This window comes from Monodon monoceros, unplaced genomic scaffold (assembly GCF_005190385.1).
Source record: "Monodon monoceros isolate NGI ecotype Baffin Bay Population unplaced genomic scaffold, NGI_Narwhal_1 Super_Scaffold_3, whole genome shotgun sequence".
Taxonomy (NCBI): domain Eukaryota; kingdom Metazoa; phylum Chordata; class Mammalia; order Artiodactyla; family Monodontidae; genus Monodon; species Monodon monoceros.
The window spans coordinates 9,389,250-9,416,996 of NW_021703780.1; the positions used below are offsets into that span (position 1 = coordinate 9,389,250).

The following is a 27,747-nucleotide window of genomic DNA, read 5'->3' on the forward strand; positions in this document are numbered from 1 at the left end:
TAGGACATAAAGTGTTTAAGCAATTTATATAGATAATTGTCATACTTTTAAAACACAAAAATGCTTTTTTTTGTGCTAGTTACCATTCTTTCATGTATTTTATTTAATCTTTTCAACCATCTTGAGAGAGATTAGTGTTTATCCTTATTTTACAGGTTCAGACATTGAAGCAAAGAGTAACTTGCTTAGATCTGGTAGCTAATAAGTGAAAAATTATTACCTTTTTTCAGATTATGATAACACATATTAAGTCAGAAGGCATTTTTGTCATCATAAACTTGAAAATGAAACATGTAATAGAAAGGAGCATAGTGTAGAACTAGACTGATTTAGATTTAAGAAATGACTGTGAAGGATTTGCAGAAATCTCGTTAATAGGAATTCTGGTTAATTAAAAAGTAAATAAAAGGGTAATGTACTCTTATCTTTTTTTTCAGTTAACAGGTATGATTTATTCCTCTGTCTGTATCTTATCCCATAGGTGAAGCAGAATTTTGACCTTTTTATCTCAGAGACCAATCTCTTGAAAGTAGTCTTGTGTATGTATTACTTTGATAGAAATATATTTTTTAAAAGTGATGACAACTAGAAATTAGAATTAGCCAACATTTTAGAGCTAGAATTTATGTAGTTTGATTACTTCCTTTTAGAAATATTGAGATATACATGACTGGGATCAAACAGTCATTTAATGACAGAGCCAGGACTAGAACTGTTGTTCACTGACTCTCAGTTCTGTGCCTTTTGCTTTTATTCCACATCTGATTTTAACTCAGGCAGGTCTGATAGATGATAAATCTTAAGGCACTTAAGAATAGCTTTGTAAGTATTTGCCCCAAATGAGCCCAAGAATGGGTGAATGGAACTAATTTTTGTCCAAAAATAAAAGATACTGTACAATGTAAGATATTATTGAATAGTGATAATAATAGTAATAATCTGTCTAAAATTTTAAGTTGCCATAGCCTATGTAAAAGTTAGTGATCCATATTTCCTATATATCTAGTTTTAGAAATCCTACCAAGTTCAATCTATTTTTTCTCCTTCCTGGAAGACAGTAGTACTATGGGGATTTCATATAGAGATTAACACCTGGAGACCCCATCTTTGTCACTTGATAACTATTGCCAGAGTTCTCTTCTGTATGTCACTTCCCACAGTGTGTGATTCTCAGGATTCCTAGTTTGTTAACTGTGTATAGGTTATATGCTTATTCAGCTCACTCAAGTAGAGAGATAGGTGGCTTCCTTCCTTCCCATATAGTTTTTCTTTCTCTGAATATGTCCTAAATCCCTCTTGCCCACCACAACCTAAAATTAGAGTCAGAATGTGTATACTCTTTCAGTTTTATGGGTAACCTAACTTCAAAATAACGATCTACAATGAAATGTATCCTTTTGCTTTACTTTTATTTTCTTCAACTATTTTGGCTCCCAACTTTGTGTTCCCACCCAAATTTGGTTGCTAAGAGTTTAGAGAAGAACTTTTTACTTAGAAGGAGGCAGGATCCCTAAACCCCTGGATAAACACAGAGCTGGGCTCGGGTTGGGAAAGGAATAATTGGTTCCTTGGAAAAAAGACAAAGTCTGGCTTCAGGCTCATCCCCTCTCTGTGTCAGCAGCAAATGTGGGCGCAGATGCACCTCTCTATTGGTATAAACATCGGGAAGCTGGGAATTCAAACTGGAATGAAGGTCAAGTGTGTGTGTGTGTGTGTGTGTGTGTGTTTACAAAATATATATGTGCTTATTTATTTTTACTATATACATACACACTGTTATATTTCCCGTTTAGATTTTATAGTTGCTAAGCCACTTTAGTGTTAATAGTGATTATCAGAAAAAGAGAGAAAGGGGGAAAACTTGGGTACCTAGTATACATACTTGTAATTGTTCACACCTCATACTAGTAGAGCCAGCAACTTCGTTTGGTAGTGCTCCCAAACTGGTATGCTTCTCTCAGTCCCTGCACGTATTCTAGTGTCCCATTAGGTTAACTTCCTCCTCCTAAATGCTCTATTATAGGAGGTGAGTTTATGCAGATAAAATTATTTCAGATGTCCAATTATAGAAATTTATGTTTTGTAAATGTAGCCCTAAAAACAATGTGCTACTCTTCAATATTTGTGCCAGACCCCCAAATTTACTTTTTCTGAAATACATGTGAAAAATCTCTTACTCTTTTGTGGTACTAAGCCAATTAATAAGTACTGATATGATTTGTACTTTATAGGATTTTGCCATTTGGAAGACTTACCTGTGTTATCGAGAATGAAGCCACTGTAATTTTTCAAAAATTAGAATTGCCATCTTCAGGTTTTTACATTCCTAATACCCATCTCTTTATCTTTGAATCGTATATCAGTATCCTCTGGCGGTACCATGTCCAAGGTCCAGATGATATTTCTTAAACCTAAAGCAATTTCCAGATAAGTCTTGGGACTGTGTAAGCTATAATTTTGATTCTTAAATGGTTAACTATCAGAATATAAATATATTTATCTTTGCTTTGTTTAGTGATTGGAATAAAGGACCAGAAAACTAAGATAATTCAGGAGGAGAAGTTAGAATAACTAGGGATATTTTTCCTGTAGAAAGGAATTCTAAACAGAAGAGGAAGGATGAGGCAGAGATGGGGAGGAGGAATTGGAACCAGGGAAGGAAACTGGAATTAAGAACGGTCAGATGTAAGAGGAGAGCCCAGAGAATTCAGTGCATTGGACTTATCTTAGAATCAGATGAATAATTCTAATGATGGCTATATTTATTGAACACCTACTATATGTCAGGTACTGTACAAAGCATTTTGCATGCATTTTACTTACTATAATTGAAATGGCCATACAATGTATTTTATTAAATGTATATAGAAGAATTATACTAATAAGCAGTGTCTAGCATTTTCAAGGATCAGGCTTTTTGGATATTTCTTGATCATGAGCATTTGCCAGTCTCTGTGGCAAACACTGATAAACAAAAATGAAAATGTCAGTCATTCTCCATAAGGGGTTCATGGTGTAGAGAGGCGAACTAACCTTCAAGTTAAGTGGTAGTTTGGCGGCTTGCTGAGTTCAGGGAGAACCAGGTAATGGGACTTTGAAGACAACAAAAGAGGTAGAGAGTAGAGAAAGAACCTGTTTAAGGGATGATGGAGAGAGAGGAGAGGTGATCTGTTTTGAGGATGGTTCAGGAATACCACCAGGACTTGATTAAATTTTAAAGTATTATATTGCTTTTGGATAACTATGTGTAGCCAATATGTTTGATTAATTAATAATTAATTAATTAATTAATTTTGGGGCTGCATTGGGTCTTCATTGCTGCACACAGGGTTTCTCTAGTTGCGGCGAGCGGGGGCTACTCTTCGTTGTGGTGCACGGGCTCTAGGCACACGGGCTTCATTAGTTGTGGCAGGTGGGCTCAGTAGTTGTGGCACATGGGCTTAGTTGCTCTGTGGCATGTGGGATCTTCCTAGACCAGGGATTGAACCCGTGTCCCCTGCATAGGCAGGCGGATTCTTAACCACTGTACCACCAGGGAAGTCCCGCTAATATGTTTTCATTATAAAATTCTCCCTCTCTCCAGTCCCTACCATGAATTAATTTAATCCAATATGGTTACTAAATCTTGCTACATATCAGAATTACCTGGGGCTGGTTGAGGGTACAGTCCATAGACCCAGTCCACAGCTATGGAATTAGAATCCTTGAGACCAGGGCCTAGGAAGGTACATTTTAAACTAGCTCTTAAGGCGATTTTATTACTGAGAACTCAAGGATTGGGAACACTGGATTTTTAAAAAATGAAGCTTTTTTGTGATCAGTTTGTAACTGTGTTGTGATATATAATGCAAGTTAATGTGGAGTGTCTAGTATAGCTAAAGACGTATTAAAATTTCAAGATAGGGCTTCCCTGGTGGCGCAGTGGTTGAGAGTCCGCCTTCCGATGCAGGGGACACGGGTTCGTGCCCCGGTCCGGGAAGATCCCACATGCCACGGAGCGGCTGGGCCCGTGAGCCATGGCCGCTGGACCTGCGCGTCTGGAGCCTGTGTTCCGCAACGGGAGAGGCCACAACAGTGAGAGGCCCGCGTACCGCAAAAAAAAAAAAAAAAAAAATTCAAGATAAATGACTCATTTCCAAGAGGATGCTATAACCCAGTTTTTTTAGGTGACTGTCTTTTAACATTAGAGGATAATATTAGAATTTATCTTTTAAAAATGTTTATTTATATGAGCTATTAGCTATAGAGAAAAATTCTTATTAAATGGTAGTACTTTAAAAATTCTAAACCGTTTAGTTATATTTAATCTGAAGTATATGGGAGAACTAAACATTAACAATGTTTATGTAAATACTTACATAATGTGCAGTTATTGGAACTTCCCCCACTAGGATAAATTGGGTTCTGCTAGATTTTTGTATGCAAATAAAGAGTCTAAAGAAGCAATAGGATCCTTGAATTCATGAGTCAGTAAACAGTTTTATCCTTGAATGCTATTAATTGGCTCTTGTACTTTAGAAAAGCCACATATTTTTTTAAATATCTTTATTGGAGTATAATTGCTTTACATTGGTGTGTTAGTTTCTGCTTTATAACAAAGTGATTCAGCTATACATATACATATATCCCCATATCTCCTTCCTCTTGCGTCTCCCTCCCACCCTCCCTATCCCACCCCTCTAGGTGGTCACAGAGCACCTAGCTGATCTTCCTGTGCTATGTGGCTGCTTCCCACTAGCTATCTGTTTTACATTTGGTTGTGTTTATAGGTCCATACCACTCTCTTACTTCGTCCCAGCTTCCCCTTCCCACTCCCCATGTCCTCAAGTCCATTCTCTACGTCTGCGTCTTTATTCCTGTCCTGCCCCTACGTTCTTCATGACCATTTTTTTCTTAGATTCCATAGGTCCATCCACCTCACTACAAATAACTCAATTTTGTTTCTTTTTATGGCTGAGTAATATTCCATTTTATATACGTGCCACATCTTCTTTATACATTCATCTGTCGATGGACACTTAGGTTGCTTCCATGCCCTGGGAAAAGCCACATATTTAACGAGACCTTGGTTTCCTCATCTATAAGACAATCCAATGACAACAATTTTCACATTGATGTTAAAGGAAAGATGATCTAAAAATTTTAATGAGTTAAGAAAAAAGTTGAGAGATTTTACTGTGAGTTAAGAAAAACATTTACCCGTTTGCATATAAATTTGTTTTTTTAGTCTTTAAAATTAAGAAGCTTTCTTTTTTAAGTGGGGCTTCAGACCTTTAATATGCTAATTTTTAGAGTGAGGTTTAAGACCTAGAAAATCTTTGTTCTCTGAATACCATTTAATAGTTCTTAGAATTAGGCCTTCTTAAGACTTGGTTTAGGAAACTCTGGATTCAATATCTGATGATCCCTTCCAGTTCTGAAATTATCTGTGTTTTTGTTTTTAACCCCAGTGTGGCATAACTGCTTCCTGAGGATTACTGTCATCATATCAAAGGTGTGACTGTTCTGACCGTGCTTGTGCATTGCTTGTTTTCCTAGTTGTGCTTTTATTTTCTGATCTGTCATTCATTTTGTCTCTTATTTAGATTTAATTTTAAGAATTTGTTACATTGGGAGTTTCATTATAAGTTATGCTGATTGATGTGAAAAGTTTATTTTTGAGTGTTCAGTGTAAAGATCCTTTGGAAATACTATATCATGAGATTGTAACGTTTTATCAGTCACTGAAAAGATTATTTTTTAGGTCAGTGACTGATTCAAACAAATATGTTGTTACTGACATTTTATTGATAGGACATGTATAATTTAAGATGCTTAAGGGCATATAAGTAATAAAAGTTGAAACTATTGTACATTGCTGTGTTATATAACCTAATAATAGATTCGGATTTTGCCATTCAATCCTTATAGTTTTTTTTTTTTTTTTGCGTTACGCGGGCCTCTCACTGTTGTGGCCTCTCCCGTTGTGGAGCACAGGCTCCGGACACGCAGGCTCAGCGGCCATGACTCACGGGCCCAGCTGCTCCGCGGCATGTGGGATCCTCCCGGACCGGGGCACGAACCCGTGTCCCCTGCATCAGCAGGTGGACTCTCAACCACTGCGCCACCAGGGAAGCCCAATCCGTACACTTTTATAACTGAGTAACTAATCAATTATGGGAAAGAACAAATTGAATGGCATCTTTTAGGAAGGTAGTGCTGTGGCTTAAATGTAAAGCAAATTTTGAACTATTTTAAATAGCCTTAACCTGATTTTTTTTTACAGCAAATGATATTCTGATTGTTTTAAATTAAAAATTTATTTTTCTAAGAATTTTTTTTCTATTCAATGATGAGTATTGTAATTTACAGTTTAAAATTATATAATTAGCTGGTGAAAGGGTAATTTGGTTTAAGTGGGTAATAAACAGTATTGCCGTAAGCTTTGAGAGAGGCAGTATATTCAAGCAGCTCTTGAAGGTGTCACAATTAAATTTAAAAACTAATGTTTTTGCTCTCTTTTAAGAAGTGGAAGCAGGCAGCTATAAAATATCTACAATAGCTTTAACTTGTATGTTAAATGAGGCTTCAAGTGAAAAAACGCAACAACTTATTTTTAAATCTGGTTAAAATATTAGAATGATTAAAAATAAGAAAACATATTTAAAATATTTATTTATTTATTTTTGGCTGCGTTAGGTCTTTGCTGCTGTGCGCAGGCTTTCTCTAGTTGTAGTGGCTTCTCTTGTTGCGGAGCACAGGCTCTAGGCGCATGGGCTTCAGTAATTGTGGTACACGGGCTCAGTAGTTGTGGCTCACAGGCTCTAGAGCTCAGGCTCAGTAGTTGTGGCACATGGGCTTAGTTGCTCCACAGCATGTGGGATCTTCCCGGGCCAGGGCTTGAACCCATGTCCCCTGCACTGGCAGGCGGATTCTTAACCGCTGTGCCACCAGGGACGCCCAGAAAACATATCTTTTATGTTTACCTTCATTTTAATTTTCTTTGTTGCTCACTTCTTTGTGGAGCGTTAAGTTTCCATCTAGTCTTACACTCCCGTTTGAAGAGCTTCCTTTAATATGCCGTGTAGCACAGGTCTACTGGCAGTTAATTTTTCCAGTTTTTTTTTTTTTCCTGGAAAAAAATCTTCATTTCACCTCCAGTTTTGAAAAATGTTTCTCCTGAATATAGGTTCTGACTTTGCATTTTAGTTTTTTAAAGTGTTACTGTAATTTGTCATCTGGTTTGGTTGCTTCTGATGAGAAGTTTGCTGTACTTTTAATCTTTGTCCCTCTGTGTGTGTAATGTCTTTTGTTCTCTCTTTTTTCCTTATTTCTTCTTCAATACTTCCCCTTTATCTTTGTTTTTTTAGTCATTTCACTGTGGTGAATCTAGGTATGTGTGTGTGCTTTATTTTTTTTTTTATTTTTTAGTTCTTTTGGGAGGTCTTTTTCTTGCTTAGGATTCTCTGGGAGTCTTAGATTTGTGGTTTGATATCTTTTATTAGTTTTAGAAATTTTCAGCCACTGTTTCATTAAATATTTTTCTTCTCCATTATCTCTTTCTTCTCCATCTGGGACTCCAATTACATGTATGTTAAACCATTTGAAATTGTTCCATAGCTCTTGGATGGTTCCTCTTTTCCCTCCTACCACTTCTTTGTTTTTCCCCCACTCTTTTTCTCTTATATTTCAATTTGAATAATTTCTATTTGTCTACTTTTACATTCACTGATTATTATCTTTTTATTTTTGCGGAACACGGGCCTCTTGCTGTTGTGACCTCTCCCGCTGCGGAGCACTGGCTCTGGACGCACAGGCTCATTGGCCATGGCGCACAGGCCTAGCTGCTCCACGGCATGTGGGATCTTCCTGGACCCGGGCACGAACCCGTGTCCCCTGCATAAGCAGGCGGACTCTCAACCACTGCGCCACCAGGGAAGCCCACTGATTATTTTTTTAAAATTTTTTATTGAAATGTAGTTGATTTACAATGTTGTGTTAATTTCAGGTGCATAGCAAAGTGATTCAGTTATATAGATAGATAGATACATAGATAGATAGATAGATAGGTAAATAGATTCATTTTTAGATTCTTTTCCATTATAAGTCATTACAAGATATTGAATATAGTTCCCTGTGCTATACAGTAGGTCCTTGTTGGTTATCAATTTTATGTATAGTAGTGTGTATATTTTAATCCCAAACTCCTAATTTATACCTCCCCCCCTTTCCCCTTTGGTAACCATAAGTTTGTTTTCTATGTGAGTCTATTTCTGTTTTGTAAATAAGCCCACTTGTATCATTTTTTAAATTCCACATATAAGCAATATTATATGCCAGGGGTCCCCAACCCCCAGGCCGTGGACTGGTACCAGTCTGCGGCCTGTTAGGAACTAGGCCGCACAGCAGGAGGTGAGTGGCAGGTGAGTGAGTGAAGCTTCATCTGCCACTCCCCATTGCTTGCATTACTGCCTGACCCATCCACCCCCGCCCCAGTCCGTGGAAAAATTGTCTTCCACAAAACCAGTCCCTGGTGCCAAAAAAGGTTGGGGACCGCTGTCATTTGCTATTTGTTTTTCTCTGTCTGACTTAATCTCGCTTCGTATGATGATCTCTGGGTCCATCCATGTTGCTGCAAATGGTATTATTTCATTCTTTTTTATGGCTGAGTAATATTCCATTGTATCTATGTACCACATCTTCTTTATCCATTCATTTGTGGCTGGAACCTTAGGTTGCTTCCATGTCTTGGCTCTTGTAAATAGTGCTGCTATGATAAGTTCACTGATTCTTTGCTTAACTATGTCAAGTCTGCTGGTGAGCCCATTAAAGGAAGTCTTCATCTCTGATATTATGGTTTTTTTGTTTTTGCATTTTCTTGTTTTTTTCTTTTAAGCCATTTCATTTGACTTTTTCTTGGACTCGCCATCTCTCTGCTGAAATTCCCCATCTGTTCTTGTGAGTTGTCTACCTTTTCCATGAGAGTATTTAACATGTTAATTATAGTTAAAGTCCCTGTCTGGTTGTTTTAAAATCTGGATCATCTCTAAGTCTGATCACTTTATTTCCTGACAATGAATTGGTTTTCCTGTTTCTGAGGGTGTCTTAATTCAATATTTTTTTTATTGAATTAAGGACTTTATATGTATAACAGTAGTGACTGAGGTATGTAATATCAATATTTATGCCTGGAAATGGGCTTCTTCTGCTAGACCAGTAGGGTGAAGGTTGATTTAATTTAGTCAGGAGTGAGCTGAGTTTGAGCTTTCTTGTTATGGTTACCTTCAGCACACCCTAGGCTTCAAATTCCCCAGAAGGTGCTGTTGTTGCCTTGTACACAGGGTGGGGGCTGGGTGCTGCAGGGTTAGTATCAGTGTTAGTGCTGTATTGTCAGCTTTTAGCCATCTCTGCAAGCCTGCACCATGGAAGAAGTGTCTCTCCACACCTTTGCCTTCCCCCAGCCACAGCCTTGTGTTGCTCATTACTTGGGGCAGGGGAAATTTCTCTCTTGTCCTGTCCAGTTTTAGTCTCAGGCAAGCTCTGTGTAGTGGGGTATCTGGGTGGGGCTGTCCACGGTCCTGCCTTTCTGAACCATGGTAGCCACACTCTCCCTAGTATCTGTGATTGGTCTTGGGCAGGAGTCTTCTATCCTTCCCTCAGCAGTAACCCACTCTGCTTAGAATAGGATCCTGGGTCCTGGATGGTTTTCTGCCCCTCCCCCAGGGGTAAAGGATTTTTCCTTCTACTCTTCCCCAAGCTGGAGCTGCAGTGGGTCTTTGCTTGTCCCCTGAGGGTGACAGGATTTCCTGCCTTCCAGCAATGGCTAAGGCTTGTTTTGAATAGGAAAAAGGTATCCAAGAAGCACGCCAGGTTGTCTGTTTCCCTTAGCAGCCACTGATCACCTCCTATAGGCCGACATACGCCACTGGGGTGGCTCTCTCCAGTCTCCGTCTTTCTAGGGAGTGCTCGGTAGAGACCTGTGGAAAAGAGCTTGCAGGTGACTGTGCACTTTCCTTGTGTCACTTACTCCAAGCTGACCGATTAATTGCACACTTGGACTTTAACTGTCGGTTAAAATTTTAGCAGATTTCTTTTTACCCACTTGTATGGTACCCACTTCCTGTTCCTGTGCTTTGCCACAGGAAACATAGTATGTCAGCTGTCTCCTTGGCGGGTCTTGTCCCTCTTTGAAATTCAGGTTACTTTGTTATCTTGTAGTGTCACCTGACTGATGGGCTAAAGAAGAGCTATGATTTTGTAGTTTATCTTTTTCTCATTGTTAGGATGAGAGTGACATTCTTTATAGCTTTCTATATCCTAAATTTAATTCAAATTTATATCTAATAACAGAATTGTTTTAGTAATCATAGATTTAAAATTTGACAGATCATGAACTTAGGAAGATTGCTGACACAACAAACTTGAGATTTACTGCTTTTTAAAACATGGCCCATAATATACATGTATAGGTAATCTTCACATTTTTCTACTTGACATATTCTTTTTTTTTTTTTTTCTTTTTTTTTGCGGTACGCGGGCCTCTCACTGTTGCGGCCTCTCCCGTTGCGGAGCACAGCCTCCGGACACGCAGGCTCAGCTGCCCTGGCTCATGGGCCCAGCCGCTCTGCGGCATGTGGGATCTTCCCGGACCGGGGCACGAACCTGTGTCCCCTGCATCGGCAGGCAGACTCTCAACCACTGCACCACCAGGGAAGCCCTACTTGACATATTCTTGCCTTTAGCTTCTTTACTCCTTGCTTCTCACCAACATTTGAATAGTATTGCTGATGCATGAAACACATTCTCCCATGTTTCCAAACCTGACAGCATTGTCATCTATTCAGCTGTCCATAGCAGAAATCTGGGAGGCCAGACATCACATCTTCCTCACCTCCATCATCCAGGCCATCAGCAAATCCTAAATATTTCAAATTATTTTCAGTCCTGAGGCCAGTGCCTAAGTCCAGGCCTGAGTTTCTCTCGGGACTCTTGAAATATTCTGATAGTCTCTCATCTCTTTCTAGTCCCCCTTTCCCATACTTGCCAGGATAATTAATTTTTTAAAAGGTGAATGTGATTGTATCACTTCCTTATTTAAAGTCTTTCATTGGCTCCTCATAACCTTCAATCTTCAGAATAAAGTCCACATCTTTAGGGTCTGTAAGCACCCTCCCTTCCCCACAAAAGCTGCTCCAGCACACCTCTATAATCTGCAGCCAATTCCCTCCATGTTTCTCGGCTTTAGCCAAACTGGAGGTTTTGCAATTGCATATTCTCAGTTGTACATAATTCCATGATTAGATCATTTTGTCTTAGCGCAATTTTTCATTCTTGGCTGTGCATAAGAATCAAAACTTTAAAAAATTCTGAAGCCCAATTAAGTCAGAATTTCTGAGGGTGATATTTCTTTTAGGCTATCCCAAGTAACTTCAACATCTAGCCAAGGCTGAGAACCGTTAGCTTCGAGTGCCCCACTCCCCATTCCTCACCCTCATTCCATCTGCAGTGTGTTTATCATTTGGTTCAGTCCTGTTTATTTTAAAAATTCAGGTGGCGGGCTTCCCTGGTGGCACAGTGGTTGAGAGTCCGCCTGCCGATGCAGGGGACACGGGTTCATGCCCCAGTCGGGGAAGATCCCACATGCCGCGGAGCGGCTAGGACCGTGAGCCATGGCCACTGAGCCTGCGCGTCCAGAGCCTGTGCTCCGCGACGGGAGAGGCCATAGCAGTGAGAGGCCCGCGTACTGCGAAAAAACAAAACAAACAAACAAAAGCACAGAAGATAATTTTTAGTGACTTGGCAACCAGGGCTGAGAGAGATACAGATTGGGATCAGGGCTATTTCTAGAATTGTTTGGCGACTGGAACAAATCACTACTTCTCTGCCTCTTATCCCACTAAAAGTAAACAAACACACTGCAACAATTCAGTTTAAGATGAAGATTATGGACAGCCTTGAATAGGGAAAAATAATGAAAGGGCTTTAATGAAGACGGAATATCTCCTTTCAGTGAATTACGGTAATTGAATGGACGGCATGCTTCAAGGTTTCTGTTTTGTAAGTGTATTTTTAATTTCTCATTTTGTATTTTGTTTAGCACCAGCAAACTCTCCCTCTGGCTTCATCCTTTTATTGTTGCTCAGTTGCAAGAAGCTTGGATTAGGTGGGATATGGGTGGAAAGAGAAAACTGGGCCTCTGGGTGTTCACGTTAGCAGTACAAGCCTGCACAAGTTAAGAAAAGGTTGTCATACTCCTCTCCCGTTCTTAGCAACTGTTCTTTCTCTAGGGCCCTGGGGCATCTGTCTTCGCTCTACTCTTAGGCTCCTGCGGTTCTCCAGGTGTGCTGCGTTTGCCAATAGTGAGTCGGACCTTAGACAGACTTGTTTATCTGGAGTAGAACCAGGTCTTCAGAGGCCCTGTTCACTGACATGGTTGTATTGATCTATCAGCTAATTTAAAATAGTAGTAACGGGCTTCCCTGGTGGCACAGTGGTTGAGAGTCCGCCTGCCGATGCAGGGGGACACGGGTTCGTGCCCCAGTCCGGGAAGATCCCACATGCTGTGGAGCGGCTGGGCCCATGAGCCATGGCCGCTGAGCCTGCACGTCCGGAGCCTGTGCTCCCCAACGGGAGAGGCCACAACAGTGAGAGGCCCGCGTACCGCAAAAAAAAAAAAAAAAAGTAGTAACAACATGAAATCTAAATTAATTGTAGATATTCTCAGCAGCATTCGGTTTTTTTCTATGATAAATAGTGTGATTAAGAAAAACAAAGAAACATAAAAATAAATTTGAGTTTGGGCAGATTGTGCTCAGTCTGCTTGAGGGATAATCCTGGATTGGACATTAGAGGACCATTTGAGATTCTGTTTCAGTTGTATAATTCTTTGATAGCTTGGGGATTTATAAGACATTAGACTTAATTTTCCTAATTATTAGGTATACTGAATATAGCTATATAGTCAGTAGGCAAACAACATTACTTATAATGTCAGATAATCCCTGTTCATAGTGTTACATATAGTCAAGAAAATTTTCACTCTACCTGTATTATAAGGACAACAAATAAAAGTGCTTTTGGGGGTAGCCCTGGTGAGAAGCAGGACTGGGGATCAAGGCAAATGGCTGCTCTTATTAAGAGTAGGTGCCTGTTCCAGCGCCTGTCTCATCTCAGAACCGCCTTGATGAGCATCCTTCCCCACCCTGTTATTGCTGTATCATAGTCTCGCTTTGTTAGGGTCACTCTGGAAAATTATATCTTTTAAAATATAAATATTCTTCAGGTCAAGCTAAGCATTTTTGTCTTTATTTTTTATAAATTGAAGCTATTTGTTTGGGAGTGACAGTGTGAAAGCATTACTTCTCTGAAAGCTGGAAGAGAAAGACCTCTAAAAGGCAAGCTTTGTCTGTTTTTCCTTAATCACCAGCATCTCTCTCTTATGCCATAGAGAAGCATGCATGGTACTTTAACACAGAAAAATATATCAGATGTCTCTTCCTTGAAATGATTTCAAATTATAAGTCCATTCTAAGTGTCAATTCTTAAGAATTTAGCAGGCTGAAACTGATTTTTTAAAATACCTGTTTTCTATATATCCTCTCTTCTTAAAAATTAAACTTTTAATTTTGAGATAATTGTAGATTCACATGCAGTTGTAAGAAATAGTATAGAGAAAACCCACATGCCCTTTACCCCATTTACCCAATGGGAACATCTTGGAAAACTGCTGTATAATATCAAAACCAGGATACTGACATTGATAGAACCCACCAACCTTTTTCAGATTCCACAAGTGTTGCTTGTGTGTGTGTGTGTGTTTAGTTCTGTACAGTTTTATCACTTGTATATGTATCCACCACCACAGTCAAAATACAGAGCAGTTCCACTGCCACAAAGATCCCTTGTGTTTGTAGCCATTTTAAAATAAGAAGTCCCCCATTTCCCTCTCCCCCAAGTCCTTGGCAACCACCATTCAGCCAGAGAGAGAATGAAAGGCATGCTCATCAATTGTCTGTAAACCAGTCTTCAATGAACAGTAACTGAGACTACATTGAAGAAAGAGTGATAGAGCTTGAGGAGTTCCTGCGAAGGACTAGCATACGACCTGAGAGACAAAGCATTAAAAAAATTCTGACTGATTCTTTAGTATGTAAAGGTGAGAGCCAAGAGGGAAATGGCCTGAAATTCTTAAAATCATAAAAGATAAAAATCACTGACTTATTTCTGAATTCTGAAGGTAAAGATCAGTTCATTTATTTATTGAACAGATAGTTTTTGTACTTATTGTACTTATTATTTGAATTAAGTGGTAGTTTTTAAAAATGTCTGGGCACTCAGTATAGAAGATAGAAAATTATATATCTAACAGCAGTTAATTAACTTATATAATTTATTGCAAGAGATTTGCAGACATGAGGGTTTATTAGAGAAATTAATAGATTATAGCTATATGATGGGCACATTTAGAGGAAATTAGAGGCTTTGACCTTCTGAAGTCATGGAGGGAATGACTTCCCCATCAAGCATTAGTGATGATGATAACTGTTAAAATTTATTTAGTACTACTGTGTGTCAAGTCCTGTACGAGGCATGTTTTTAATCTGTTATCTCATTTAACCTTTTTCCAGACCATAGGTGCTCACTATTTGTTAAACTGGATTTTCTAAGATGTTTTTCAACAGAATTATTAACATTTTGCTTTTCCTTTCAGAGATGTGGTACTGGATCTTCCTCTGGGCTCTCTTCTCCTCTCTGTTTGTCCATGGTGCTGCAGGAGTGTTGATGTTTGTGATGCTACAGAGGCATCGGCAGGGGAGAGTAATCTCTGTCATTGCAGTCAGCATCGGATTTCTGGCTTCCGTGACTGGAGCAATGATTACTAGTAAGTTGATTTAGTTTTAAGCACATAATTTTATATGCACTTACAGTTTTGGTAACTTTATTCTTATTGTAAATGCAACAGTGTAATCTTTCATGTAGAATATTTTTCAGCACTAACCACACTTCATCTAGAAGGTAAAGATCAGTTCGCTTAATTACTGAACAGATAGTTTTGGTACTTCTGCTGTATGAAAACTCATTATGGAAGGTTTTGGGGAAATGGAAAAGCTTGTAGAAATTGTCAAGAGGTAAAGCAGTTCGTGGGAAAATTTATCTTATAGTGGATGTAGTTTCTGCTTTAAAGGAGCTCACTATGTGGTAAGGGAGAGAGGTAGGCACACAAATATGCCAGTGATAATTGTCATTTAAAAAAAGTGAAGATAGGGCTTCCCTGGTGGCGCAGTGGTTGAGAGTCCGCCTGCCGATGCAGGGGACACAGGTTCGTGCCCCGGTCCGGGAAGATCCCACATGCCGCGGAGCGGCTGGCCCCGTGAGCCATGGCCGCTGGGCCTGCGCGTCCGGAGCCTGTGCTCCGCAACGGGAGAGGCCACAACAATGAGAGGCCCGCGTACTGCAAAAAAAAACCAAAAAAACCCAAAAAAAGTGAAGATATAGCTCTTAGGTCCTTAATGTCATCTGCCTGTGACTACAAAATAAAAGTGCACTTCCTTATTTTTTTAAAAGGATATTCTAAATATATTACAGATAATTTGCCTTCTTTAAAACCAGGAAATTAAACTTGGAATAAATTCTAATTTTGACATACTTAAAATATTTTTTAAGCTTTAGTTATTGTTATTTCACATAGTCTTAATTTTTAATCATTTTAATAAATTTCAGGACAAATTGGTTTATTTATATTTTAAGAACAGTTGGAAGTTTAGAAGTAGCAATTACATGTTTTTTTCCTTTTAAATTCTTGGGTTTTAAAGTTTTTAATTTTTTTATTGATGTATAGTTGATTTACAATGTTTCAGGTATACAGCAAAGTGATTCAGTTATACATATATATGTATTCTTTTTCAAATTCTTTTCCATTATAGGTTATTACAAGATATTGAATATAGCTCCCTGTACCATACAGTAGGTCTTTGTTGTTTAACTATTTTATATATAGTAGTGTGTATCTGTTAATACCAAATTCCAAATTTATCCCTTCCCCCCCTTTCCCCTTTGGTAAGCATAACTTTACTTTCTACATCTGTGAGTGCGTTTCTGTTTTGTAAATAAGTCTATTTGTATCATTTTTTTTAGATTCCACATATAAGTGATATCATATGATATTTGTCTTTTTCTGTCTGACTTACTTCACTTAGTATGATCATCGCTAGGTTCATCCATGTTGCTGCAAATGGCATTATTTCATTCTTTTTTATTCTGAGTAATATTCCATTGTGTATATATACCACATCTTTATCCATTCATCTGTCCATGGACACTTAGGTTGCTTCCATGTATTGTCTCTTGTAAATAGTGCTATAATGAACATTGGGGTACATGTATCATTTTAAAATAGAGTTTCCTCCGGATATATGCTCAGGAATGGAATTGCTGAGTCATATGGTAACTCTATTTTTAGTGTTTTAAATAACCTCCATACTGTTCTCCATAATGGCTGTACCAATGTACATTCCCACCAACAGTGTAGGGGAGCTTCCTTTCCTCCACACCCTCTCCAGCATTTATTATTTGTAGACTTTTTGATGATGGCCGTTCTGACTGGTGTGAGGTGATACCTCATTATATTTTTGATTTGCATTTCTCTAATAATTAGCAATGTTGAGCATCTTTTCATATGCCTAATTGGCCATCTGTATGTCTTCTTTGAAAAAATACCTATTTAGGTCTTCTGCCCATTTTCTGATTGGGTTGTTTGTTTGATGTTGAGCTGTATGAGCTGTTTGTTTATTTTGGAAATCAATCCTTGTCAGTCGCATCGTTTGAAGATACTTTCTCCCATTCCATAGGTTGTTGGTTCATTTTGTTTATGGTTTCCTTTGCTCTGCAAAAGCTTTTAAGTTTAATTAGTTCCCATTTGTTTGTTTTTGCTTTTGCTTCCATTACTTTAGGAGATAGATCCAAAAAACTCTTGCTGCGATTTATGTCAAAGAGTGTTCTGCCTATGTTTTCCTGTAGGAGTTTATAGTATCCAGTCTTACATTTAGGTCTTTAATCCATTTTGAGTTTATTTTTGTATATGGTGCTAGAGAAGGTTCTAATTTCATTCTTTTACATGTAGCAGTCCAGTTTTCCCAGCAGCACTTTTTGAATTTCTCCATTTTATATTCTTGCCTCCTCTGTCGTATGCAGATTAACTGACCATAATAGTGCACTTCCTTCTTAAACACAAATTATTATGACATAAGTCTCCCCTGGCCTACTAGAAATTAGCCACTTTACGGTGTCCTCCAGCTGTCTGCAAGTTTTCTACTGTGCTGCCTTATGTGCGTGTCCTACAGCCCTCAGGTTCACTTCCTCTGACCTTCTCCTCTTAGCGCTGTACTTAGGCCCCAACTCCAGCCTGGGGTTCTGCTGTGCTAGATGAGCTAGAACTTAGATGCATCCTGTTGAGCCTGGAGGGCCCTCAGCTGCTTCCTTCGTGTGGTTCTGCCGGACACTGGTGCTTCTCTTTGCTGTGTGGTCTCGTCACTGCAGGTGAACAGCAGAGCTTCTGTTGCCGTTCACTCTGGCCGGCTTCTGGAAGGCTAGGGTAGCTGGCTGTCGCTGCTGGATCTGCTTCAAGACTCGCCACCGAGGGCTTCTTCCTTTCTAAGTTCATTCTTAGCCCCAGAGATGAGAGGAAGTCCTTTTCTTCCATGGCTCCAAGGCCTCCCTCCTTCTGTGTCCCACAGTCAACTTTTCCCAGAGTTTTCAGCATGCCTTGCCTTGAGGGGAGAGCCCTGTTCCCATGTCTCTGGGTTTGTCCTGTGGCACAAATAAGACAGTCATAAAATAGTTGTGGGAAATAGGGAGTAGTCTATTTTCTCATCCTGTCTTCATTTACTATTTGGTTTTTGTGTGTTATCTTGTGTTAGGCTTTCTTTGTGCTGCATTCAGCCTGTAAATTTTTCATGTGGTACTTCATTCATTTTGCCATAGGTAGAGTTTAAAAGAAAAAATCAGATTTCGCTGAAGCACCGAATGTGCAGAGTGGAGTAGCAGGAAATTCAACTGGAAAGAGCCAGATCCTCAAGGGTCTTGGACGGCCAGCCAGAGTCTGGACTTTATTCTGTGGGTCATGGAAAACAACTAGATATTTTAGAATGGGGTTGGAAAGGGGCAAAGCAATTCAATAGGAAAATCTATTTTATGGCTGAATGTAGAATATATGTGAAGAAAGAACCAAGAAGAAACTCTGAAAGGGCAGGGACCTTGTCTGTCGTCTTCACTGCTGAATCTCCAACAATAAAACAGTACCTGGAATAGAACAGATACTCAGAAAATACTGGTTGGATAGATGGATGTAGTGAGGGAGGAAGCACAGAGGAAAGGAAGGAAGAAAGTGGGGGGAGGGAAGGAGGGAGGAAAAAGGGGAAAGAAGAGGAGCTGAGGCATTAACTGTGATCTGAATTGAGGCTAGATCTGAACTAGACTAGTGGCGATGGGTTGGAAAAGGAGTTGGTGTCAGGACTGTGGCAAAGGGAAAAATCCAAATTAGTTGTTATTCACTGTGGTGGCATACAAAGAGACATGAAAGGGACTGCTGACATTCTTGATGTGGGCCACTGCTACAATTGTGGAACCGTAAACAGAGGAGGCAGGAAGAAGGAACAGCTTGTTCCGAAGTCAAAAGTAGTATGTGTGTTGTATATGTGTTTATTGCTGTAAATTATTGTGAAATTTTAAAGAGAACATGATTCTACTTCCCTAATGATGTGTATCTATATATTACCTGCTTTCAATTCAGTCAGGAATAAAATAAGCTAATGATTTTGGAAACCGCAGTGTTATATTTAAAAATCCTTACAAATATGTCTGACACAATTTCAAGTAAAAATTTGTATCCAGGTTAACAATAAAAGATATACATTTCTTCTGGCTAATTTTTGGACCTGCAAACACTTGAATTATTTAGCCAATGTGCATATTTAACTGCATTTATTTTCTTAATGTATTTTGTGAGTGCTAGCACAATCACAGCTGTATATTCAGTTCAGCAAATGATGGCGAAATATCTGTATTAAGCAAATGGTGGCTGACTGAATATAGACACATACCTATTATATTTTACTACTTCTTAGGTTTCTTTTTGTTTTTTTTTTTTTGCGGTACGCGGGCCTCTCAACGCTGCGGCCTCTCCTGTTGCGGAGCACAGGCTCCGGACGCGCAGGCCCAGCGGCCATGGCCCACGGGCCCAGCCGCTCCGCAGCACGTGGGATCCTCCCAGACCGGGGCACGAACCCGCGCCCCCCGCATCGGCAGGTGGACTCTCAACCACTGCGCCACCAGGGAAGCCCCCTCTTAGATTTTTATTTCCAGAGTAGAGTGATTTTTCATTTTAGTTAGTACTGATAGTTAATACCAGAATTGGGAGGAAATGGGTTTCTCTATAATGCCATTGCTTGGCATTGTATTGCTGTCTAATTTTAGCGAGTCTGAGGGTTAAAGTGACACCTCTTTGTTGGTTTAATTTGCATTTCTCTGATGACTAATGAATTTGAACATCTCTTTCTATTCTTATCATATATTTAGATTTCTTCTACTACAAATTGCTTCTTTAAATTCTGTGCTTTTCTTTTGGGGTTCTTGTTTTTTATTAAATGATAGATGTTTCTTAGATGTATTGGTGTCTTATTGGTTTTGAACTTTGCAAATAACATGTCTGTCTTTTATCAGTACCTTCATCCATGATGTTGTTACTTGAGCAGAAATCTTTATTCTATATAATCAGCTTAAAGAGTCATTTTGCCTATGGTTTATAATTTAGAATTTTATTTAAGAAGTTCTCCTCCACACCAAGGTCAAAAGATACTCTGATATATTTTCTTTTGTTAATTTTATAGTTTTACCTTATTAAAGTCTTTAATTTATCTAGAGCAGGACTGAGCAAACATTTTCTTAAAAGGCCAGACAGTAACTATTTTAAACGTTGCAGGCCAGAGGGTCTGTGTCACTACTATTCTGCTCTGCCATTAGGGCATAAAAGCAGCCATAGACATTGGTAAATGAATAGGCGTGGCTCTTTCCAATAAAACTTTATTTACAAAAACAGATGTCTGACATTCAGGTCATAATTTGCCTTCTGGTCTAGAGTCTATCTTTGTGTTTGGAATTAGATAGGATTCCTTGTGTATTTTTTTTTTCCTCCCATGTAGTAAGTCAATTTTTACCACATCACTAAAAAAATCTATCCATTGATTCATCCTTTTTTGTGTACTGTGTTCTCAAGGTACATGGACCTGCCTTCAAATTCTGTTCTGGTTTGTTAGTCTTTTTATCTGTTCTTGCAGCAAGGCCTCATTTTTTTGTCTCTATTATTTTGTAGTATTTCTTAATATCTGGTAGGGCTGGTCCCTCTCATTTCTTTTCTTTCTCAAAGTTAACATAACTATTCACGGACCTTTATTCTTTCATATAAATTTTAGAATATGTCTACTGAGTTCCTCAAAAAGTATAACTGTGATTTTTATGGGGATTTAATTGATTGTAGAGGTTAATTTGGGAAGAATTGACATATTAAATTAAATACCACCCAGGAACATGTAATATATCTCCATTTGTTCAGATCATTTTCTACGTCTTTTGTTAGAGTTTAAAAGTGTTTTTTTCAATAGGAGGGTTGTATATTTTGATTAAGTTAATTCCTAAACTCTTATTATGTTACGGTTGTTGTGCATGGTATCTTTTTTAATTACATTGTTTAGTTTTATTATATATATATATATTTTATTTATAGAGAAATGCATTTAAGTTTTTAAAGTTGACTTTATGAGAGATTAATAACAAAGCAAAAAACTGGTTTTCTGGAAAGATAATAAGGTGAATAGATTGCTGCCGTACCTCTAAAATAGTTAAGGCAGAAAAGTAAAATATGGAACAACATAGAAGAAATAACTACAGACTCAATAATAAAGGTAGAATAAAGGATTATAAAAACGACAGTTTTGTAAAGTTATATATTCCTAAATATAAGTTGCTAAAATTGGCATAAGAAGAAAGAGAAAATATGAATAATACAATAAGTATGTTTAAACAATTGAAATGTTGAAGACTCCTCCTCCCAAAAGAAGTCCAGACTCAAATGAGGTTTACAGATGAGTTCTACCAAATTTTCAGGGAACAGTTCCTATTTTTTCCAAATTATTGCAGGAAATGGAAAGATTAAAAACTGTACACAGCATATTTGCTGGATCAAAGTAATCCTGTTGCTAAACAAGTTGAAGACTACAGAAGGATGGAAAAGTATAGGTTCATTTACTTTAAGAATGTTATCCTAGGAGTGCAAAGATAGTTCAGTATCAGAAATGACTACGGCTGTATGCCAATAAAACATTATTTATGGACACTAAAGTTTGAATTTCATATAATTTTTATGTATCATGAAATATTATTATTCTTTTGATTTTTTTTAAACCATTTAAAAATGTAAAAACCATTCTTAGCTCACATGCTGTACAAAAACAGGTGGTGAGTCAGACTGGACCTGTGGATCATAGTTTGCTGACCCCTGATCTGATTACACAAACTGAGAATCAACACCATTAGAACCAAATCTGCCTTAACCTTTATATTTGCGTTCTCTCAGGAATGTGGAGGGCAGATCAAATCACTTTTCAGTGGTCCACCTCTCTGCAGACACTTTATGTTGCTGTATATGGACATCTCTGTCACTGGTGACTCTTCTCCTAGTCACCCTTGTCCTTGCAGGTTTACATCTGTTATTTACCTTCAGCTCAGCTCAGCAGAATTGCTTTCTCCACTTCATCTTTGCTATGCCAGTCTTCTCTAGCTCCTTAATACTTTGGGGATCTTTACATATTTCTAATTGATACCTTCTGCTGTTGTTCACAGTGGCAGTTCCAAACATGTTTCATTTATTTCAGGCACCCTGTACACTTCTGCCTTCTTCATTCTTGCATACACTTCACCAAGAAAATAACAATCACAATATTTGTACTCCTTCAACTGGCTGTTGTTCAGCAAAATACATCTTAACAGGAGTGAAAACTAAAGTACAAATTGGGGGAAGATATTTGTTAGCTTATATAAATGTAAAAAGATTAATATCCAAACTATATTTTAAAAAATCCTATGAATCAAATAAGAAAATGACAATCCACTAGAAAAATGGACAAAAGATTTGACAAACATTTCATAGAAGTAGAAACCCTAATGGCCAAATGTGAAGAATATGTGAGGAAAAGCTCAATGACATTAAAAATCAGGGAAACCCAAATTAATTGCAGAGATAACATCTCTTACCTGCCAGATTGACAAAAAATTTTTTTAAAGATATCAACTGCTTCTGAGGATATGGAGTAACTGGGATATAAATTGGTACAATTACTTTGGAAAACAAGTTGGCATTACCTAGTAAAGTTGAAAATGCCCATAACATAGGACTGAGCCATTCTGCTTTTACCCACGTTGTAGAGAAACTCGTGATTGTGTATGTGTGCCAGAGGTCATGTTACAAGGATGTTCACAGAAGTAGGGTTTGTCATTGTTAAGGACTAGAAACAATGTCATCCCCAGAAGAATGGATAAATAAGTTGTGGTATATTCATACTTGGAATTCTGTACAACATTGGAAATGTATGAATTACTGATGTATACAACAAGATGGATAATTTTCTGAATATAACCTTGAGCCAAAAATTCCAAAATACTTACAGTATCAATTTATATAAAATTCATTTATTTAAAAAACTAAATAACAGATATCTTAGGATATAGGCAGGCAGTAAAGCTGAAGAAAAGCAAAGGAATGATAAAAACCAAATTTGGGAGGGAATGGGATGTGACTGGGGAGAGTGCACTGGAACCTCAAATGAAATAGTAATGTTCTTTTCTTCAGCTGGATGGTGGTACTTGGGAATTTGTTGTGTGTTTTTTTTTTTAACAGTCTACATGTATTTTATAAATACTCCTTCATATCTGCTCAATATTTAATAGCAGTGTTTCCAAAATCATTTAATAGGCACACAAAATTGTTTTCTTTCAGATCTTTTCGATTAAGAGTTCCACTGGAACAGTCTTTTCTGACTAGTGCTTCTGGGTTGTGAAATGATATAGTGCAATGGGTGCTAGTGTAAATCTGTTTCTGAAGGGAAGTTGTAACTTACAAATTGGTTCCTGATTATCTGCTGGGCGGAAAACAGTAGTTCGTTTTATTTTCTGTATAACACTATAAATATCTCTCTTGATTTTGGAAACTCTGGAGTTTTACAGTGGTTTTTCTCCCCTTACATTATAGGGTTGAAGATCTTATCCTCTGTTTCTTGAAAGAGTATAAAGAAAAGTGGGTTATTGGTGGGTTTGTAAGTTATTCCTCAAACAGCAAGCCTTCCAAAGTGAAATTCATTTTATTTATTTGCTTTTAACATCTAGTTTTTTAACCCATCTGAATTTACTCTGGGGAGTGGTGTGAAGTAGGGACCTAAATTTATTTCTTCCAAGTGGCTATCAGTTGTTCCACACCATTTATTGAATGATGAATCACTGATTGGAAATTCCTTTATCATTTACTACTGCAACAACTACTAACCAAAATTTGGAGTACATACTGGGACCAGACACTATTTTAAGCACTTTCCAAGTATTATCTTCAAACCCACCCATTTTACAGTTGAAGAAATAAAGCACAGGGAGGTTAAGTGATTGCTCAGTGTAACACAGCTACTAATTAGTGGAGCTTGGATTTTAACCCACAAGTCTAGCTCCAAAATCCATGCTCTTAACTTTATATAAGCGTGAGATGTTTGAATTAACAAATTGGCACTTCCCAGGCAGCCTGAGCTAGTAATTGCTATGTTTTTCACCTTTTGGATCATTTTTGAAAATTTAGTGCTGGAGAAATGGAGGCCAAATTGTAGTTTTTAAAATTGAAGATAGTCATGGAAATCTAGGGTGAGCCCAAAGTAAAGACAGTATTTCTCAGGTTTATTTTAACATAATTTCTGATAACAAAGAAGGCTAAGATCTTTAAAATATTTTCAGAATGTTATCCAATTCTAAAATTTGAGGATATGATTAATTATACTAGTGAAGTTTATTACTTGATTAAGTAAATGTTGGTGCTACTAGGAGTTTTATTTAGTATTGAGATGATTATCAGTTACTTTATTATTTTATGAATTCCTTATTCTCTTTTTCACTGGGTGTAAATGTGAAATGATAGAATGATTTGGAAATTTATAGCCAGACTAATAACCTGGATTGAAATTCCAGCTCTGTACTTACTATATTTCCTTGGGCTAGTAATTGAAACTCTCTGAACCTCTGTTTTTTTCATCTTTAAATTAAGTAATAATACTCAGGAGTGGTATCATATTTAAGGTGATAAAGTTCCTGTCAAGATACACAGTATGCTGTAAATATACTATATATTTTAATTCCTTCTTTAAAATATGTATATGAAAGCCCTTGGCTTAAATTAATAATTTGCTTTTCCTATTTATATCTTCTATGGAGGAATATAATATTTTGAATTTAAGTGAACTCTGGAGTTAATTCTTAGCTCATTTTTATGAGTAGAATTTCTATCTCAAATAATTATAATTCAGTGTCTTCAAATAATTTATTTCTGTTCTTTTTGTTTGATCATTCTAGGATACATAGACAGTTTTTTCTAGAGAAGAGTTGTAAGGCCATCTCAACCTGTGAGATGGCATAACCATAGTTTAAATGTTTCCTCCTTTTATGATTTCTGAATGTACTTTTAAAATCAGCCTCATAGATACCACATCATTATACATACTATAGCAATAAGAAGAAGTGTTGAACCGAGCCTCGGGGCTCTGAAGCTCCTGAGATTCTCTCATTCTCAGAAATGCACGTTATCTAAAAATTTCTCCTAGAACAGATGGATGTCAGGTTCATACTCCACCACTTTTATTAGATGTCAAGATACTCGTCTCCAAATAACTTTACAGTCGTATATGCTTTATTAAGACACTGAAACCATTTTATATGGTAGATTGTGAAGCACATTAGTCACAATTCTGATATTTTATGGGACATTTAAGAATTAATTCATTTTACTGAAATAAATTAAAATTCCTTTAATATTAACTTTTTTCTTGAATAATTTAGAAATTATATTAAATTGTATGGTTTTCTGTATTATTATTTATAACTACCAATATATTGTGTCATATGTTTATAAAAGTGCCGATGAGGTCTGGCCGATTTAACACCCAGCTGAGAGATTACAATAATGAATTACTCGTTTTTTATGAACATATTTTATGTCAAGTAAGCAGCATATACCATAAATACATATTTTGCAGTTGTATAGAAAAGCCTGTTATTCAATTTTGTGGGTAAATGCGGTATGGTAGAGTAACTTTTACCAATCACATGGGAACTCTTTCATAGAAAATTATAAAATGAGAATGATTGATGATTTACTGTTTGGCTCAGATGAAAAGAGATTTTAAGTTACAGCCATGTAGTGTGTCTCAGAATGAATGAAGGTGTTATTTGTCTCTCCCTCTTTCTCGTCTAGGTGCAGCAGTCGCCGGCATTTACAGAGTGGCAGGGAAGAACATGGCCCCCTTGGAAGCACTGGTGTGGGGCGTTGGACAGACCGTACTGACATTAATCATCTCCTTTTCAAGGATTCTCGCCACACTCTGAGGTTTCTGTGGGCATGTCTTACTTCACATAAGGAAGCAGATGTACAGATTCTCTGAAAATGGCATTGTTAACAAGGGAAGGAAATGGTACAAGAATGTGGAAGGAGCAGGTCAAACCATAAGGCCTTGAGCTGTGTGGGAAGATTGCCCTCTGGTGTTCAAGTGATTGCACTACCGCACCGCACCTTACGTGCCTCCGTCCCAGGCAAGGCGCATGACACTACGTGAAGCTACAAGAAAAAGCACCTTGTTTAGCTGCCAATCAGGTTAACACTGGCGTTGAATCATCGTTCTTAACAGTGTTGTGTTAAGTTACAGGGACGTGTTGAAGAACTGACATATGTGCCAAACTCTTTTCTTTTTTTTAACATTGATCATGTGAAATTTGCAAGTGTAGATGTAGATGAGTGCTGTGAACATATCTGACATGAATTCAGGTGGTGTAGTGAGATTTTTGTTTTGTAATGCTAAATCCCGTATGAGTGCTGAATACCGAATCATTTAATATGAGACAAATTATTTGATTTTTAATGTTGAACGTTTCTGGGATTTAGGGCTTTCATATAAATTAGGCATTATTGTTACTTACGTGAAAAATAATACTTAATGGAAAACTGCTGAACTCTTTTAAGGACTCAAAGTAGATCTATTGGGTGCATCCTTTTCACTCACTTAAGTAACACTCTTTTAATAGTTTCCCTCATACATAAACATTCTATTGATATGAATTTAAAAACTTTATGGGTCATACACATTGATTGTAGCTTGTGTGTCACAAAAGTATAATTTGAAAATTTTTTTATAAGTTTTGTAAGAAATCTGAAATGCACGTTGCATTCTTGACCCTTCTAAAGAAAGTTTTTGCCATGTAGCTCATGGAGAAAACATCCTTTACAACTAGTATCTCAGTGGGATTATATTACTTGTTGCATATACCTTGATTTTTGACAAAACATAAGCAGTCTTTCATTCTGGAGTATTAACTGTATTTAAAGAGTGGCCTAAATTAGGCTATGAAAACAAGAAGCCTCATTTGCAGGTAAGGAACATATAGGAAGAGTAATAAGCTATCTTACTTCGGGTATGTGGTAGCATCATAATTTCTCTGAGTAAAAATTGGGGAATATAGTAAATAATTATAAAATTTGGCAACAAATCTCAGCATATCAATACAATATTGAATGCATATTGAGTTATTCATTTCAGTTGTTCAGCTCTTGTTTTATGCTGTTATTTAAGTTTACTAGAATCTGTGATGACATTTATTAGAATGAAAAAATCCTTAGAGGTTTTAAGAGGTTTTGGCAATATGTAATTGTATTTAAGAGTACAACAAGTAAGGGCAACACAGAACCTGGTGGAATTTGTCTCCTACTGAGATTTTTTTAATACCAGGTACAATTATATATATGGTAACTCAAAGGAAGAGCCAACTGCAGAAAATATAAGTTAAGGACAATCCAAACAATAATCTGATACTCTAGCCTCACTGTTTTATAACCTAATTTGGAAAAACGTACGTTTCTGTTAGGTTCCATTCAAATATAAGACCTTTGTTACCCACAGCACCGTTTCTCCACCCAAAAGCTGAGTAGTATCAACAACTCGCCGATGAGGAACTGGGGGTATTTTACCAGTATGGAAGCCAGTTTGGGGCGGTGCGGGAGTTTAATAACACTGTGGCTTGGAAATCTGTTTTTAAAAACCCAAGAAGCAAGTATGCATTCTTAGAGATCTTTAAAGTAAATCTTAAAATTGATTCTTTTTATTATGTTCAAGCCTGAAATTGTTTTCATGTGTTCTTTATATTCCTGACATTTTCCTAAATTAAATTTAGGCCTAAATCTTCCAAGTCAATTTGATTTTTCCTTTTCTGTTAGACTTGAATTGTGTTCTTCCTTTACTTTGGTTATTCTTTAAATCCTTTGGTCAATAATTTAAAGTGTTCATATTCTTTGGGAGGAATTACCAGTAACATGTTGAATTGGTTTGAGATCTACAGAAATGAATATTTATTTTAACACATGGTTATTTTATGTTTCAGAAAGTTACCATGGTAAGGTAACATGGAACACATGGTTCAGAATCT

At 37.5% G+C, this 27,747-nt stretch overlaps 1 protein-coding gene across 1 annotated transcript in view; it reads left to right on the forward strand.

Moving 5' to 3' along the window:
* TMEM170B (transmembrane protein 170B) overlaps window positions 1-25,755 on the forward strand; it is a 35,919-nt gene extending 10,164 nt beyond the window's left edge. Inside the window, exons 2-3 of the mRNA XM_029244232.1 lie at window positions 14,690-14,860; window positions 25,529-25,755. Of these exons, the coding sequence (XP_029100065.1) occupies window positions 14,690-14,860; window positions 25,529-25,659 (302 nt within the window). The 3' untranslated portion in view covers window positions 25,660-25,755. The remainder of the gene's footprint in view (window positions 1-14,689; window positions 14,861-25,528) is intronic.
* The last annotated feature ends 1,992 nt before the right edge of the window (window positions 25,756-27,747 follow it).